An 18,935-nucleotide genomic window follows, 5' to 3' on the forward strand; every position below is an offset into this window, starting at 1 on the left:
TTTTTTTTTTTTTTTTTTTTTTTTTTAGTGAGTATCATCCTAAAGCTCTGGAAATGTTTCTTTGGTGATACAGCACACTGCTCCTATTAAGAATTCAAATCAGCTTCTAACCTTCTTCTCTTTCTCATGTATGAGGCCTCTTGTTTCTATAAAGGGATTGCTACGGTGAGGAAAAATGAATCCATGCCAGAACTTCATTCTAATAACACATCACGCGGCACAGTACTAACGTCTATTGGTAATTAAGAAGTCCTGGAAACAGAAACTTACGAATCCTTAATTCTGTCCTATTGAGGACTTTGTTAAGATGAAGGCTCCCATGTGAGACGTAACAAGGATTCAGGGCAAAAAGGTAATACAAGTGACCCTCCCCCCCACAGAATATTTTTGCTGCCTGAATAATTTATTAAGTTCGCAAAATAATACCTGCAAGATGCAGTCACTTATTTTGGCCTAGAATTTCCTGACACCAAGAAACATGACTCCCTGTCTCCCTTAAGTTTGTGAAAAATGGACGATTGCTCACCCCAGGGTACGGGAGGGGGAGCCTGTAACCTGCCTTAGTTAATGAGAGTCATGTGTAACGTGTAACTGGAAGGTGTTTAATGGAACAGACGCCTCTGCCAGGAAACATGCTCAGCAGTGTCGGGTCCTGGGTCACCCGCGAGTCCCGCCCAGCAGTATGGCATCTCAAGCCCCATTCCTCATGAGCTAACTGCAGGAGAGGGTCCACTTGCCTTCTGCGAGGCGGTACGCAGCTCCGCCAAGCTGGTGGCAAGGTTCTTGGCACACTGGCTCAGCTGCATGGCTGCGGCCTGGTCACTCACAGTGGGCACTGCGGCTTTGGCAGAGGACACCATCTTGCTTCCAGGCTGTAAAGGGAGGAGTGGAAAGTAAGACAACCCCTGAGCAGCAAGAACCAGAGAACAGAGACCCAAAGAGAAATGCCAGAACTTAATTTGCTATAAAACAAGGAAGAGTAAAATCATCTGGGTTATCCCTGAAAATCACCACCCCAGATTCTACGGGTAGTACATTCTAAGAATGAGAGACAGAGAGAGACAGAGAGAGAGACACGGACAGAGGGAGGGAGGAAGGAAGGAAGAAGTATGTGTCATTGAGAGGTGGCAAAATTAGAATACAGCTTGAAATCCCATTAAAACAGATTTCAGAGAGAGTTTATTAAATACATTTCTTTGTGTTTCTTAGAATAGCTCTTTAATCTGTGTCTCAAATCTACCCAAAAGCCCAACAGGCTGACAAAATGAAAGAAAATGACCTGTCACATCGTATCTCACTACCTCGGGTAACTTCACCATGCGCGGATGTCTGTGTGCATGCATATCTATCCTCAAAAATAAGATCATCCTGTTAATTTTATTTTTCAAATGCTTTGTTTCACATATTCTATATTTTTAACAGCTGTAGAGTATTACAATGTATGCATCTATTAATATTTCTCAATCCTGTGCTGTTGGACATGTTTCCATTTTTTCCAGGGTATGAGAAATGGGTATGTAGCTAAAATTTTTCACACATTCATAATTTTCTTTGTATAAAACTTTAAAAGTATAATCTCTGCACCAAAGAATATACACACTTTTAGGGGTTTTAGTACAGAGGTTATAAAAACTTCTCTTAGTGAAGCTGAAACAATTTAAGTGTCAGAAAATAAACATTAATGAGAGATATTAATATTTTTAATATTTAAGTAACTCACGAAAATTCATTTAAAAAACCAGCCTGAGATGTGAGTAGGTGACTTCACACAATAAAAAAAAAAAAAAACTGAAACATGAAAAATATTTAGCATTTTCACTATCATGGAAATGTGAAAATCACAGGATAAGAATTTCACTGAGAAATTGTCAAGGACGTATTTTTTAAATGCTTGATTTCCCAACTTGGAAACGATGTATTAGAAAATGTTCTCCATGTAATATGCATTCAGCCTTCCAGAAGGACACTTTTACAAGACGTGTGAATCAAGTTGAAAATGCATCAACTTTTTGGTCAATTCCATTTCTACTTCTTCCTTCTTTTCCTTCCTTTCCTTCCCTTCACTTCTTTCTTCCCTTCTTTTCTTCCTTTCTTTTCTTCCTTCCTTCCCTCCCTCCTTCCCTCCCTTCCTATGTTTGTTTATTTTTGAGAGAGAGAGACAGAGCAAAAGCAGGAAAGAACAGAGAGGGAGTCATAGAATCCAAAGCAGGCTCCAAGCTCTGAGCTGTCAGCACAGAGTCCGATACAGGGCTCAAACCCAAGAACCACAAGATCACAACCTGAGCTAAAGTCAGACGCTTAACTGACCAAGCCACCAGGCACCCCCATTTCTACTTATTTCTAACTCGGCCTTATTCTTTTAACTATCTGATTTGTCTAGGATAGCAAACTTCACAGAACAAAAGAAAAAGCAAATCTCAGAGTGGGCACAGAGTGGACCCTGGACCATGTCTACATGGCTCTGTCATACTCCCCTGGAAGCCTGGCCGCAGTGGGGACAGTACAACTGGCTCCAGGCCCTCTAACCATCTGAATGAAAAGGGAAACACCTGTTCAAGCCACAATCCTCAATGTCCCAAAGACAAAAATAAGCCATTGGCAATCCTATTTCTGGGAATTTATCCTCAGGGAATAATTCAAGAGAGGTACAAGGATTTGAGTGCACATCAAGACCTTCATCCTATCATAGGTTGTTTATGATGGCAAATAATTGAGAACCACCTGTATGTCTAGGGGGATAGAATAGCTAAACAGAGGGGGGCCATGCCCGTATGATAGATTATTCAAAATCATACATGCTCATAGTATAAGTGTTAATGCAAAACACAGAATTTATACACAATAAATCCCAATTAAAATAATGTATACATATAATACGTGTGTGTGCATGTAGTTATGTGAGGAAATAACGTTAAAACTTTCATGGTCTTAGGGCACCTGGGTGGCTCAGTTGGTTAAGGGTCTGACTTGGGCACAGGTCATGATCTCATGGTTTGTGAGTCCAAGCTCTGTGCTGACAGCTTGTACGCTGGAGCCTGCTTTGGATTCTTTCTCTCCTCCCTCTCTCTCTGCCTCTCCTCTGCTCACTCGCTCTCTGTCTCAAAAATAAACATTAAAAACTTGATTATTAAAAAAACCTTTCATGTTCTATCTCTGCATGCTGGAGTTATGGCACTCGAAAAATTAACCCACCAGGTATATCACTGGGTCCTGTCACCACAGGCTCAACTAGAAAGGGACAGGGAAGAGCATCGCCTGATCACCTGAACACTTCAAGAGATAGAAGCAGACAGGAGGTGCTGAGGGATCTGAATCCAAATAGAATGTCAAGAGGGAGTTTTCTCACCACTTAATATTCTCATTTTGTTTTCTTTAAAACAAATCTACCCCTTAGCGCACAAAGACTGCCAACACCTAACTAACTGTACAATCGGCACAAGAAAAGATCACACCTTTGGAGAAGATGCACTTACACTTCCTTTTTTCTAGTACATGAGTAATAGCATTAGCCTCTCTGGAAATTGGCAGACTTAGAGCGATACCTAGTACCAGGCTGTTCAACAACACTTGCAGCTTATTATGTGTTTTCCCTCACAGAGGAGAAATAAAAGATGAGCCTCCCCAGAAAAATGAATTATGGGCTACCTCCCAGGGCAATTTCCCTGCTTATTAGCATTTCGCTTTGCCAAGCTAAATCCACCTCTCCTGGAAATGGAAATTCAAAGGGAAGGCCTTCCAAGGTCTGCTTACTGCAGAGACTTCTCTGTGGCTGTGAAACTGGGTGATTCTTCTCCCTGAGGAGAGAGGGCACCCATTACCCCCGTGGGGGACTCTGGGTGTGACCAAGGCGAATGCTCCTGTTACCTGCAGGAAGTTCTGGCTGGAGATGATGAGAGCCAGCTGGGCGCTAAGGTCTTCGGCTTGGGCTTGGCTTCCTCTCACCCCCTGCACCAGCTGAGGGATGTGGTCAGCCACTGCCTGTAGGAAGCAAAGAAGATGAAAGCAGAGCACATTCGGCATGCGGAACTACCAACACAGGGGGAAAATGACGCCAGTGACCGATGTGTTTAGGATGCCCTATTCCACCTGAGCAATGCTTATCCCAAACCCTGGATTTACCCAGCACTTTTAGGCCAGCTGGGTCCTCACCCACACTGAATCCTAACCCAGGGCCTCTGGGTGGCTGTTTCCCACACACACTCTACCATGAGCTCCTCAAAGGTCCTCATACACTTAAACACAATACGAGTCTCCGTAAGGTGGCCTTAAAAGCATTTGCCCACTTGCAACTAATACCAGTGTGGCTAATGACCTTTTAAAGCTTCACAGCAGAGAATCAAAGTCTCTACAATTCACAGGCGGATAAACTCAAATCACCTGGTCCAAAGAGGAGAAGAAAGTAAGAGAACTACTCAAGTGCCAGCATAGGTCAGTGCTTTGATTCCTCACTTAGCAGGTATGCAATCTGTCCACCACATTTCATGCCACCACAGGTCTTCTTTGTCCAAGTAGCCCTCTCATTTCTCAAACTGGAAACCCCAATGCCCAGGGCAGAGGAAGAAGCAGCAGCATTCCTGAGGGGAGACCACTTCAAGGAACAGTTTCCCACAATGCCTTAGGAGACCAGCCTACTACCTTTTCTGTGTTTTCCCCTCAGTGACCACCCCTCCTCTGACTGACCAGGTCCTCAAAGGTCAGAGCACACAGTGGCCACTACTGCTGAGGAAGGTCCCAAGTGTATCCCAGTCCGCTGACCATTTTTTTGAACCCATTCCAGCAAAGGTTAAGACAACTATTTCCATGAGGCTTTCCTCAGATCCTGTTGCGGATTGCTGGCTCCAGTAATCTGGTCCACTATCCACTCTGCAATGAAACCTGATAAATAGTAAAGCTCTCATTTCGTGACGGTGATAGCCACACATTGAGTATCTTCCGTCTCTTCAGAAACTGAGAGACTGAAGTGACTGCAGTCACTGCGAGGGGTGATTCAACCTATAGTATCTTCCTGGACATGATGAGCAAGTGCTCTTGGAGAAGGGTTTTCTCACCTGTGTTGGCGGCTGAATTGAGGCTCTAACAGAAAGCACACACCCTCTGTGGGGGCCTGGCTCACAGAAAAACCCCTTCTTTCTGTGTACAGTCCCAGGGCTAGGGCCTGACTCCATTGCTGAGACTTTTCTGCTAGAGCACATTCGCTCTTCAGTCAGGGTCTGGCCTCAGAGAACCTGGACTCAGGACTTGGAGAGCTCTGGGTGGTTCTTAGAAGCAAAGCCACTTCTGAGGTGGAAGTGGAGACACTGCTCACATGTGAACCGTTTCCCAGAGGAGATGTGCAAAAGGAGAGCGAGCGCAGTCAACTCTCAGAACCTTAACACCAATCCACTTTCCACCCAGCTGCCCCCACTCACTGCCAAGACCTTCGGGAGACTCTGCCAGACATGCCGCCCACACACGGGCAACGGCTACGTGATGACGCGTTGTGCCTGGCACCCTTCAGGGGTCTCCTGGGAGTGGACCCCCTGGGCCCTCAGAAGCGGCCCAGGTCTCAGAAGGACAAACATGCAACAAGAGAAGGCGCCGAAGCACAGCATCATTGCAGCCAGACAGGGTAGCACAGATCCTCAGGGGGCCATCGGTGCAAGGCAGGCAATCCCCTCTCCTCCCAGCATGCACTGGGAGGAGGCCCACCTCTCACAGTGAGCGAGGCACTCTGGAAATTCAACGCTGCATGACTGTGTCAGAGCCCTGAAATGGCCTAGTCATGAATCTCCTAGATTCGGTCTCCCGAAAAAAAGGAAACAACGTAGACAAAGGAAAGACAATGCTGGAAAAAGCATCATACTCTACTTCCAAACACAGGCCATCCACTTAGGAGACAAAAGCCAGATGTGTGTGTTTGTGCGCGTGTGTGTACCTGGAACAAACTGCATTAGGGGCCCGGGTGATTAGTCTTAACTGAATTATCCGGGCACTTGGCCTCGTAATGCTATCAGGGCGTCTACGGCAGATCTGGCGCTCCGGCGGCTGCGACCTCACCTTGCAGCTCTGAACCAGCTGTTGCTGGGCGGCGGGGTTCTTGTTGGACACGGCCGCGTTCTGGGAGGCAGCGATGGTCTGCGTGGCGGCGGCTGCAGCCTGCTTAGCGGCCACCTGCAGGGCAGAGCGACAGGAGGTAAGCCGGGCCTTCACATACACACACACAGACACGCACGCACGCACAATTCTATATGCACTGCCACTAAGAGGCTGGCACGGAACAGGTGCACTCGTGCAAGAAAGGAACCTCCGGGCCCAGCCTCTGCCTCCTGAATGCCACTGACGAGCCTCGTCTAACAAGTGCCCTGTTATCTCTGTTGGTTTACCTTCCTTGAGACGAGTGAGAAAGACAGTCACGCCTGCTAGAGCCTGCTAGATCAAGTTATGGTGTTCACTTGTCTTTCTCAAAAAGATAAGGGGCCATTAATTCCCCTTATCAGATGGCACTGATAAGCCGCATCCACTCTAAACGTTTGCAGAGAAACGTTTTCTTCCCACAAGTAGCAGAAGTGCTGCTGTGCTCCTGGCTTTCCCCTGGCCACCCGAGTGAAGCCTTGCTTCGGGAAGGCCCGGACTTCCCCACCAGAGTGCTTCATGGGTTTGCTCACTCCCATCCTCCCGGAGGAGACTGGTTTTGTTTCAGGATCCACCAGACTACATGCAGGGATTCCTCAGACACGCAGGTTCTCGGCCTCCAATCTCCCAAATTTTAGCAGAACAGTCTCTGCTGTGCCTTTGTGAGAGAAACTGATTTTCTTACAGAGTTTGCACCAATTGCTAATATCCTGGCCCCCACCCCCAGAACAGATCTTCTGAAGAATGACAAAAATATTTCTCATTGCTCCAGCCACACCTCTCCACCAAAGCCTGATTCCCCATTCTCCAGTCTTTCCGAGCCTGCATTTTCTATTGGGAGTCCTGGTCTCCCTAGGAGACCTAAAGGTCCTTTGTGAACATGGGCAGTCCTTAATACCAGGGGAAATTTCTATTTCTTCCTGAGAAAAAAATGTGAATTCTGTTCAAGACTGCTAAACTCAGGGGCATCTGAGTGGCTCAGTCGGTAAAGCATCCAACTTCGGCTCAGGTCATGATCTCACCGTTTGGGAGTTCGAGGCTCGCAATGGGCTCTGTGCTGAAATCTCCGAGCCTGGAGTCTGCTTCAGATTCTGTGTCTCCCTCTCTCTTTGCCCCTTCCCGACTCAAGCTCTGTCTCTGTCTCTCTCAAAAATAAATAAACATTTACAAAAACATTAAAAAAAAGAATGCTAAATTCAGAAAAGATTTTGCTGACTGAAAACGTGAGCTGAAGTCATTTTTCAAATACAGTGTGAATGTGCCCTTGAACCTAAATGTACAGGGTGCCTAAACCAACATTTCAAATTGTTTTTAAGGTCCTTTAACCAAAAAACTATATCATTAATCTCGATTTAGTCTCCTTTATATGGGAAATGCCTTACTAATTTGGTTATTCTTTTTTTTTTTTTAACATTTTTAAAATGTTTATTTTTGAGAGAGACAGAGAGAGAAAGCGAGAGAGTGAGCACGGGGGGCGGAGGGGGGGCGGGGGGGCAGAGAGAGAAGGAGACACAGAATCTGAAGCTGGCTCCAGGCAGCTGATTGGCTCTGTGCTGACAGCTCAGACCCTGCTGTAGGGCTTGAACTCACAAACCGTGAGATTATGATCCACGATAAAGTAGGACGCTCAACCTACTGAGCCACCCAGGTACCCCATGTTATTCTTTCAAATAACTCTTGGCAATCTAAAATAGACCTTCTAGGAAACCAGCCTCTTTACCCACCTCCAATCGGTTGACAATTTTTTTCTTGATGGCATTCTGGGCAGCGGCGTTCGTTGCCACCCGGAGACCTTCCGCAGCTTCTCTCAGTCTCTGCTGCTGGTCTTCATTGTCAGGATTGGCCGCAGCCCCCTGAGAAGGAGAAAACAGAGATGCTGAGAGGTCCAGAGGCCAGCATGCCATACACGCTGAACTTATGCCCTCGATTTTACTTTTTACCCTGGTAATACAAAATATCTAGAATAGAGAGCAAATGCTTCGAGCGCCATCTTTACAATAAAGATGTTTCATTTCCTAACAACTAACAATCTACTGGGGGTGTTTCAAAGCTGCACCAGTCAACAGGAGAAATCCAATGGTAAAAATTAAACACTTGAGATCATAGCCTTGGTCATCCACGTAAACTGATATGTGGTCAGCTATCCATGGTTTAAAAGGTGTTAAGATCATCTTCCCCTTGTGCCAATCTCTCAGGGAGAATTTTAATTGGCATGACAGATGCACCTCACTGTGGAAAGACTTTCCTGTCTTTCAGCACTGATTTATGTGAATGGGCTGAGAATATAGTATAGACACAGGGGAAGGGGTAGAGGGACCGGGGGTCTGGAACGCCATCCTCAATATTATAAGGAAATGTTGTTCACGAAAGACCATGCCTAGAAACCGCATTCCTAGAAAGCCTGAGTTGGAGAGTATAGCAAAGTAGAGCTGGTAATCAACTATAGTTAAGCAATGAGAGGTAGTCCACGCCCTTGACCGTGGCAGGGCAAGAGAAAGGCACCATGTATAGTACATGGCCACACTATGTTGCCGTAGGTTCAAGTGTCTTAGGAATGCAAATGGATTTTATTTATTTATTTTTAAAAATTTTCAATGTTTTTGATTTACTTCTAAGAGAGAGAGGCAACATGAGCAGGGGAGGGTCAGAGAGAGGGTGACACAGAATCTGAAACAGGCTTCAGGCTCTGAGCTTGCTGTCAGCACAGAGCCCGACGTAGGGCTTGAACTCACAAACCGTGTGAGATCATGACCTGAGCCGAAGTCGGATACTAAACCAACTGAGCCACCCAGGCATCCCTATTTATTTTTAAACTTTATTTATTTTGAGGGATGGGGGGCAGAGAGAGAGAAAGAGAGGGAGACGGAGAATCCCAAGTAGGCCCAGTGTTCAGCATCGAGTCCCATGTTAGGCTCCATCCCACGAACAGTGAGATCATGACCTGAGCTGAGATCAAGAGTCAGACATTGAACCAACTGAGCCACCGAGGCCCACCAAAATGGATTTTATTTAGATGGGTGGGATTCTGAAGTAGGGAAAAGACTAATAGGTGATGTAGGAAGAGGATGTAACTTCATTGCATGATAATTGAATCGAGACATAAAGCACATCTAACCTTCCTCTCCCACCTGCAAGAGAAGCAGCAAACAAGATTTTTCTCACAGTCTGGATGCTCTGTGACCGGTTCTTAATGTATACAGCTGAATGAATTTCTTTTCATCAACACTTTAGGGTGGTAATATTTGTTCACAAGGCAGAGAAGAAAGCAGAAAGAAACTCTCCAATCATTGAAAATCAACTCTCAAATGTCTCCATTTTCCAAATGGCCAACTTGCCAAAGTGACCATTTACAAGAACCTATTTTCTGAACTATTATAAAAGTTATGGGGATTCATCCTGGCTGGTGACAGAAGTGTTTTGGCAATCCTTTCAGAGGGAATCTTTGCTCTTTCAAATTGTGACCACTTGAAGTAGCCTTGATTTTTTATTTCTAGCACCTAAAAAAAGTCTGCTTTTGTTTCTCATGTGTGAAAGACTGTTTGGGCTACGTTTGCATCGTTTTGCGAGAGTAGGAAAATAATTTTATATTTTTTGGTCATCAGGTATTCAGACCACTCCTATGCTGGCCTTCCTTTGGTATTTTGAGCAGCAAGAAACCATCATGTCTGCACTTGACTCTCAAGTAGGCATCTGGATCCCTCCTTAGCAATGTCTCTTGCATGACGAATGCATGTTAGGTATGTGGTACTCATCCTTGCCTGGAGTCCTAGTTACTGGTTATGAAATGTATTTTTTTCTGCATATTAAATATATTTTTTGGAGCTCTATCACAGGTTCTTCAGCTTTGAACAAAATCCAGCAAGTGAAAATACTGCCGTGAATACTAAGTGACCAGCTTTAACTGTAAGAATTTATGAAACCACTTAACATTGTCCCAACTGATATAAACAATAAAAAATAAATACCTAAAAGAAACAAATTTCTGGTAACTTGGTGCATTCAGTAAGGTCTGGTGAGCAGTGCGTGTCTAGAAACAAATGTGCACGTTGGCCCTGGCTCAATCCTGACTACGTGATGGTAGGTGGAATCTTTTGGAGTTTTAATTTTCCCCTTTGTAAAATAGGGATTGATAACATTTTACACTAAGGCTCTTTTCAGCCTATCAATTTTTGTGAACATGAAAGTTTGCTTAAAATAGCTATGTTTAGGGGCACCTGGGTGGCTTAGTTGGTTAGGGGACTGACTCCTGAATTCAGCCTAGATCATCTCAGTTGTGAGAGATCATCTCAGTTGTGAGATCAAGCTCTGCATCCACAGTGAACAAGGAGCCTGCTTGGGAGTTTCTCTTTCTCCCTCTGCCCTACTCCATTGTTTGCTTTCTCTTTCTTTCTCAAAGTAAACAAATAAATTTTATTTGATTTGATTTGATTTTATAGTTTGTTTATTTTTGAGACAGAGAGAAACAGAGCACGAGTTGGGGAGGGGCCGAGAGAGAGGGAGACACAGAATCTGCAACAGGCTCCAGGCTCTGAGCTTTCAGCACAGAGCCCAATGTGGGGCCCCAACCCATGAACCATGAGATCATTTGAGCTGAAGTCGGACACTCAACCGACTGAGCCACCCAGGCGCCCCAATAAACAAACTTTAAAATAGCTATGTGTAGGGGTGCTTAGGTGGCTCAGTCATTTAAGTGTCTGACTTAGGCTCAGGTCCTGATTTCATGGCTTGTGAGTTCAAGCCCTGTGTTGGGCTCTGTATTGACAGCTCAGAGCCTGGAGCCTGCTTCCGATTCTGTGTCTCCCTCTCTCTGCTCCTCCCCACAGCTTGTGCTCTGTCTGTCTCTGTCTCTCTCTCTCTCTCAAAAATAAACAAACATTAACAAAATTAAAAAAAAAAACTATGTTTAGACTTAGAAGTGGGGGGGGACAGAACTTGTAAAAAGCATAAAGAAATTAACCACTGCACAAAATCCTGATACCTATTTTTGGCTAAAAGGGATGGTTAACAGCAGAGCTTCTCAGCTGAAAAAGGGCTCAGGGGACAAAGGAAGAAAGTTAAGACCCTGCCCCTCTGTGGGTTACTCTTCAGCCTACACGTGAGTTACCGCCAAGAAACCATAGTCCCTCAGGAACTATAATGGTGAGTCAGCCAAGGAAGGTCTACATGATTCACTGCGTGTCCTAACGCATTAAGAATTCACATGGGAGGTAGGCTCAGATATTCTACTGGTGGCCAGAGAGATAGGATAAGATGTGGAGGCTTTCAATGAATCACATTAAACATGTTATCTTGGAGTATGAAACTGGAGATTCTTTTAAATTTCATTTATATTTATCTGCATTTTCTAACAATTCCACCAAAAATGTATGCTAGTTGCTTAATAACCAAAAGAGGAACATAGAAAAATAAAGCCTTATCCATTTAATACAGTCCTCACCTAGAGGTAGGCATCAGAATCCCCTGTAGAACATGCTTGCACAGTCCCAGCAGTGACCTTGTATATCAGGAGGGGTGGAATGGAGACACGTGCATTGTAATGTTTCATGAGGGGGTGGGGGGTGGTGTGTGCTCTGAAACAGAGCCCTAGGATAAGAATCGCTGGCTTTCAGAAGCATCGTGCCAACGCATTACTGTCAAAAAGCAGAGAGCTGACTCTTAACTCTTCATTCAAGCTGTTATATAATATTTTAAACTGTTACTGGTATTTGAAGAACAGCGAGGCAGGAAGCACTCTACTATGTGAAATCGTGATAGGAGTTTAGTTGAGAAGGCAAGTGGAGGGCAAAGTAATATTAAGGTTGTAGGCAAAAAACAGGCCTAAGTGAGTTTGCTGTTGAAAATCTCAAGTTTAAATTCACCACCATGTGCAATAAGCTGACGACGATAACCCAATGGTGAGAGCGCGTTCACTGAGCAGGGACTTTGCTGGCTTATGGCTGAGTCAGCACTGCTCCCTTTCAAGAGTGTTATTTTTGTGTTCCATGCCCTTCTCCCTTCCCACTGGAACAAGGTTAAATGTTACAATACCGTATTGGTTTTAAACAACAAAAATGCACACTCAGCTGACCATTATTTACCTTCAGGGCACCTTCCACATCCTAACTCTTAACAATGCTCACTTTTCAACAGAACGAATCCAACGTAATACCTTTGCAGCTTCCACCATGCGAGCAGTGGAGTCGGCCAAGAGTTTTGCTGCAGCCAGGAGCTTCTTCGAATTCTCCATGTCGATTTCAGCTTCCGCATCTGACCTCATGGCGTTGACAAGGTCCGAGGTGGCCTGGGCCAGCACCCGGGCCTGGCGTACCATCTCACCTACGGGATGGGGTTGAGGAGGCCATGTGTTTGACTGCTTTCTGAAGCTCAAAACCCGCACACAATCCAGTCTCCGCTCCTCTGGCAAGAGGGACAGAGAGAAGAAAGCCCACAAGCTCCTGTCCTAAGCAAGGCTTAAGTCCTTACACTCAGGACCGAAAATACTCCCTATGGCTACTAGGACTGTCTACCCCATACCTATCCAAGTTCCATCTTGCACTGTGAGCGGTAAATAGGACACGACTAAGCAAGGAGGAACTCTTTCTAAAGAGAAGGCAGGGAACAAAATTATGTGGATTATGTGATTTAATAAATATTCATCTAGTAAATATCATTTACCTATTTACCTTTAGAATCACTGACACCAAACTCCTTAAACTCTGCATAATGGCATAAAAATGATCTTTAAATTCTCAAAAAAAATCTGTATGCTACCTAACTCAGGATGAGTAATATCACAAGATCCATTCGATCTGTGTCATTTGGCTCTCACTAATAAGAAACACAGACCTCCGTTACATGCTCAGTTGCTAAGATTTGCCTTGGCTGAGTTTTCCCTATCCATTTTCTGTTTGTTCACTCTTTTCTTCCCAGCACTGGTTTTGATCTTGTTATCGGTAGTTGTTTGGTTTTACTGTACCCGTGATTTTACTGAAATCTGTTGCAATTTCCTTTTAGAAGTAGGAAGGATATAAGAGTAAACATTTAAAATACAACTACTCAAACGTAAGGGAATTTTTCCTCTTCCAAAGGTCATTTGAGAAGGATGCCACAACACTGTAACATTAAGGGAGAAACAAAGCTTTCATAAAAAAATCAAAATGTGCTAAATTCAAGGTATCGTGGATTAGATCCTGGGATGACAAAAGGGCATGAGTGGAAAAACTGGTGAAATTTGAATAATGTCAGTACTTAACAGTTATGCACCAAAACTAATCTAGTTCTGACAAATGTGCCATGGGTTAGGAAAGATACTAAAAATGAGGGCAACTAGGAAGGGTATGTAAGAACTCTCTGGGGGTGCCTGGGTGGCTCAGTTGGTTAATTATCCGACTTCAGCTCAGGTCATGATCTCACAGGTTCTGAGTTCAGGCTCCATGTTGGGCTCTGTGCTGACAGCTCGGAGCCTGGAGCCTGCTTCAGACTCTGTGTCTCCTCTCTGTTTCTCCCCTGCTTACACCCTCTCTTTCTCTCTCAAAAATAAATAAACATTAAAAAAAGTTTTTTAAAGAACTCTCTGTGTTACCTCTATAGCTTTTCTGTAAAATGTGAAAAGATTCCAAAATAAAACGTTATTAAAAACTAGAGACAATGAACAACAAAAACAACCAAATTGTGTAGAGTACTCCTTTCTTAAATCATGTAAGGAGGATACAGAAAAGCCCCAAGTTTTCATTTGTTTGTTTCCAACACTTGCTATAAAGTATAGCTCTGTGCTGACAGAAAGCATGAAAACCTCTTACAAACTACTGGTAGGGTTGCAAAGTGCAGAATCTTTCTGGAAAGAAAGTTCATATATAAAAAAGAAAGAATTGTACATATTTATTGGCCCAGAAGTTCCACTAATTACATATTCCCCAAAACTAAACCAAGATACTTTTATAAAACTAGTTACTGTAGTATTATTTTTGTTAAAACAAAACTAAGAAGCAAACCAAAACCCTTGGAAACCACCTAAATAAATGTCAGTTTCGGGATCATGAGTTAGGTAAATTATCCTAGAATTCCAGGGAGTAGAATATTCTGCTGCTCTTAAAAAGACTAGTGTATAGGTCAACATGAAAAAGATCTCTAAGATATATTAAGAGAAAAGGGTTAAAGAGTATATATAATGCAATTTCATTTGTATGAAAACAAAGACAGTTTTATGCACATGGTGTGCAAACACATACAAACGTGACTGTACGAAGCCTGAAAATTTCTAGAAATGTAAAACAGAAACTGGTGAGTCATCAAATCTGGACATTTAGATGGCATACGGGTGGGCTGGATCTTAGGAGGCTTACGCTTCATCTAATAGACTGAAAGGTATAGATTTTTCCATTTTTTTGTATATCCTTATGTTTGACATCTTAAAGAAACCTTGCTGGCTGGAGAGGGACTGCCATCCTGAAGACTAGCCAATTCTTAGAGACAGCCAGGAGCACACCTTTGCAATGCAAACTAACCTCAGCTTAGAACCACACCTCCTCTGGTTGGGGACCCTCCTGGAGGCAACATCCCCGGCTTCAATCATCCTATGGCCTGATGTCACGCAACTAAGGATCACCCGTATAGCACAGAGCTGGCTGAAAATAGTCAAACTAAGCAGGCCCAAGCTGTTTACCCCGCCCTGCCTTGGCTTTCCAATGAAAATCCCAGTCATGGCCACAGCCCAAGCTCTTCCCCTTCTCTTGTCTTCTGCAACCTGACCAAACCTTTGTGACCACACCCCTGGGACCCTGCAGGCCTGTGGTGGCTTTCTCCCAGACCTGTGAGCAGAATACATTTTTCCTTCCAAGCTTCCGGCTTACGTCCTCCTGGGGCCACGTTGACTTTACCATACTGAATCCAACATGGAGATTCTTGAACAAAAGGGATTTGCTAAGAATTTATTAAAAAAACCCTAACTAACTAACTCTTTAAGTGCTGCTACAGATGGGCACATTAGGAGTCTTCCATCTTTCTCCCAGCCTCAGCCAGGAAGTCTCTGACAGAGGCTGATGACAACTGGCCCTTGTCAGGCAGCTGTCACCTTCCTTCCAATGGTGACCATCAGGGAACCCCAAGCTGACCCGTCCACCCAAGTATCGCCCCTCACCAGCATCTCCCATGGAGCTGAAGATGCTCTCGGTGACACACATGATGGTGTCGGTGGCCTGGTCGTAGCGGCCGATGGGCTCGCCTCGGCTGGCGAACTGTCGCACGTGCTGCAGGAGATCGTGCAGGGCCTGGCTGACCACGCTGGCCGCCGCGCTGACCTGCTTCAGGAGCTCGCCGTCGTCGGTGGCCGCCTGGCAGGCGCGGACGCAGTTCTCCACTGAGCGGTCCACGAGCTTCCCTGCTTCGATCAGCTGCTCCTGGCACACGGGGGAGCTGATGGTGGGGCTCACCACCTACAGGGACACAGCAGCACGTCCTGGGCCTCGAGGATCAACTCTCAGTCCCCACCCCGCACTGGCATTTCCACCGAGTCTCCTCCTGCTCTGGGCCTCAGGTCCTTACTCAGAGGCCCAGGGATTAAAGTGAACCTTCACTGAGGTTTCTCACACCTCACAATTTCTTTTTTCTTTGAATTCTTTTTTAATTTTTTTTTTTTTTTTACAAATAGTTTATTGTCAAATTAGTTTCCACATAACACTCAGTGCTCATCCCCAAAGTGCCCTCCTCCATGCCCATCCCCCCCCTCCCCCCCACATCCATCAGTCCTCAGTTTTTGTCAGCATTCAAGAGTCTCTCATGGTTTGCCTCTCTCCCTTTCCCCCACCATTTCCCCCCTTCCTCTCCCCCTTGTTCCTCCGTCAAGTTCCTCCTAATCCTCCTATACGTGCAAACATATGGTATATGTCCTTCTCTGCCTGACTTATTTCGCTCAGCATAACACCCTCAAGGTCCATCCATGTAGCTACACATGGCCAGATTTCATTGTTTCTCATTGCCATGAAGTATTCCATGGTATAGATAAACCACATCTTCTTGATCCATTCGTCTGTTGATGGACACTTAGGCTCTTTCCATGTTTTGCCTATTGTGGAGAGTGCTGCCATGAACATTGGGGTGCATGTGCTCCAATGCATCAGCATTTCTGTATCCCTTGGGTAAATTCCTAGCAGTGCTATTGCTGGGTCATAGGGGAGTTCTATTGTTAATTTTTTGAGGAACCTCCACACTGTTTTCCAGAGGGGCTGCACCAGTTTGCATTCCCACCAACAGTGTAGGAGGGTGCCCGTTTCTCCACATCCTCACCAGCATCTAGAGTTCTCTGATTTGCTCATTTTAGCCACTCTGACTGGTCACACCTCACAATTTCACTCTGAGTGGTTTTTGATGCCTGCTAATTTTTATCTTCACTGACGATATGTAACTATAGTACTGACTACTTCCACAGAGAGAAATTTCTGGTATGTATGGCATACCTCCTCCTATTGCGAACTTCTATGTTGAGTCCTCTGAGCAAGGATTATAAGACTAAGAGAACTATATTTCTTTTCCAGAGACACCTGGAACTCTGTACTCAGGGGACTTTAAAGAACAGAGGGATTCTGTCAGTTTTTCTGTGCACACTTGGATGGTGCACCAGGAAACCAGGAGCAATACTATCAACACACCTCTGCCAGGCGCTGTGAATCCTACCAGAGGATAGGAAATGCCAGCTAAGCTGGTCATGGATCTATACAGTAAGACAGGTCATCAAGCTGAGAAATGGACACGTACCATCTTCTGATGCATCAACACACAATGGTGCCAAAAGGATACGTGAAGCCAGACAGGCCTGAGATAACCCCAGTTCTGCCACTGTGGCCTCAAGCTACTTACGAGCCCTTGGAAGCCTCTGTTTCCCTTCAGTAAACTGGGGATGAGGTGCTGAACAAGGTGAAGTTTAACACCCAGGTGTGCACATCCTGACTGGCAACGATGCACTCAATCCTGATTACCGTCACTGACGCTATGCAGTGCAGAAAGGGTGCCCCCAAATCTGTACTTTATCCACGAACCCATTCATGATGCTGTGCTGCATTTTTGCAATGCAAGAACCCTTGGTGTGCAGGTGTAAACAGGACACGCTGAGAATTTCAAGGGGGGAGGTTTGGCAATTTGCATGTAGAAATGGCAATTTGACACCGAGAAATACCATTGCCCGAGGATTTGGGCGAAGAACACGGGGTGAAACCACAAGTGGGCAATTATTGCCAAGATGCTGTTGTGTCACCTCGGAGATGACACCTAAGCAAGCTTTAAGTCTCAGTTTAAACAAGTTCTGCCCTCAATTTCCCCCAGTGACTGGGGGCAGACAAGAGCATGTGACACCGTGAAGAAAGGGCCAGGGATGCCAGTTGGCTTACCTTGGCACACGCCACCAGCTGAGAGGTAGAGAGGGCACACTGGGTGGCAGCAGCAATCACCCTGTTCTGTAGGACCGTGTCTTCAGCTACCTGGGCAACATTCTTTGCCTTTAATACCAACATGGCGGCAGCATTGGCTACAGCCTTGGCCAAACTCATTAAAACGTCCTATTTAGAAAGAGAATTAAAAAAAAAAAAGTCATTTACTTTTTTTTAAATCACCCTTCATGGCCTAGAAATAAAATGTGGCTTCTACTCAAACATTTTATTGAAATTCCATTTGAACAGTTTTTTTTTTTTCCAGTACTTCATGAGAATATTCTTTCACTTATTTTTCTGAAATGTCAACTCTCCTTAGAGGTAATTCAAGAAAGAGACTTGCATCCTAGCTATAGAGTCTCCTTTACATTAAGGAGCTTAAGATTTAAATCTAAAATAGGTTGATTTGAGGGGAGGGTTTGTACTTTAACCACTGATTCACATTCATGCACTTCTCCAACACAGAGAATCTTGATTAAGTCTCTTGACTATGTGATTGATGCAGTAGATGAAGAAAAGCTGGAAATCTATCCAGGTGCCATAAATACAATGTACTGTAGGAAGGATAGAATTCATGGCCTCCAAGTCATCATGCCCTGCTGTCATCTGAAAATTTATCATTTGGATTTCCATTTTGCACAAGGATCCAAGCTACCATCAAAAATTCAGCCACATCTCTGCCTCCAGAGGGCAATGTTGGACATGCACAGACATTACCTACAGCTTAAGAGCCAAGGAGTGCTCTGAACGTAAGTTATTCTCAGTGTTCTTAGTCTTCTGGACAGGGATTAAATTATTATGAAAAGTGGAAAGGGAGCCTACATAAATAAGTGAGCTATAAGCTATGGCCTCACTGAAGATGCAAGGAGCTTTGAGGCTTTATATATCAGTTTATACTTTAACTCAACAAAAAGGCATTCTGTCTGCAGGATGGAGAATACTTTGATTCGGCCCACCAGATTTGTCACCCATCTGGGTGACTTGAAGAATAATCACTGTTAACATTTGATTTGCTTCTTTGCTTTGACTAGTGAAGGTAGTTCATTTGGTTTGGAAATGCCTTCCCAAACCTATCCCAAATATAAGAGCCATTTTTATTTTGAATAATTATGTCCAGGCTTTCTCCCAGAGGAAATGTGGTTAGAAGTCTTTATTAATTCATCAGATAATGAAAAGCACTTTTGATTCTGAATGCAAAGGGCACCCACAGAGTCTTTACAAGAAGATATTTTATGAGAAGATATAATGGGAGGAGTGCTCACTCTGCGCAATTTTACACAGAGCAAAAACTATATGCTATGCAGGCAAATCAGAAACCCATAAAACTGCTATGTAGGCAGATTTTAAAATGGAAGAAAACCAAGGAGTCTTAAAGGAACAGTTTAGTTCAGTCTTTTTTTTTTTTTAAAGGTTTGTTGGACGTCCAAG

At 44.5% G+C, this 18,935-nt stretch overlaps 1 protein-coding gene across 2 annotated transcripts in view; it reads right to left on the minus strand.

The window, feature by feature from the left end:
- The window catches only part of TLN2 (talin 2), a 440,503-nt gene that overhangs the window by 124,957 nt on the left and 296,611 nt on the right, over positions 1-18,935 (minus strand). For both annotated transcript variants that reach the window (XM_039218977.1, XM_039218971.1), the window contains exons 20-26: positions 17,469-17,636; positions 15,227-15,521; positions 12,260-12,426; positions 7,836-7,964; positions 6,037-6,150; positions 3,865-3,978; positions 738-872 (exon numbers count right to left, since the gene is read on the minus strand). In XM_039218977.1, the coding sequence (XP_039074908.1) occupies positions 738-872; positions 3,865-3,978; positions 6,037-6,150; positions 7,836-7,964; positions 12,260-12,426; positions 15,227-15,521; positions 17,469-17,636 (1,122 nt within the window). The remainder of the gene's footprint in view (positions 1-737; positions 873-3,864; positions 3,979-6,036; positions 6,151-7,835; positions 7,965-12,259; positions 12,427-15,226; positions 15,522-17,468; positions 17,637-18,935) is intronic.

The sequence above is a fragment of the Hyaena hyaena genome, unplaced genomic scaffold, assembly GCF_003009895.1.
Source record: "Hyaena hyaena isolate Hyena2069 unplaced genomic scaffold, ASM300989v1 scaffold_15, whole genome shotgun sequence".
NCBI classification, from domain to species: domain Eukaryota; kingdom Metazoa; phylum Chordata; class Mammalia; order Carnivora; family Hyaenidae; genus Hyaena; species Hyaena hyaena.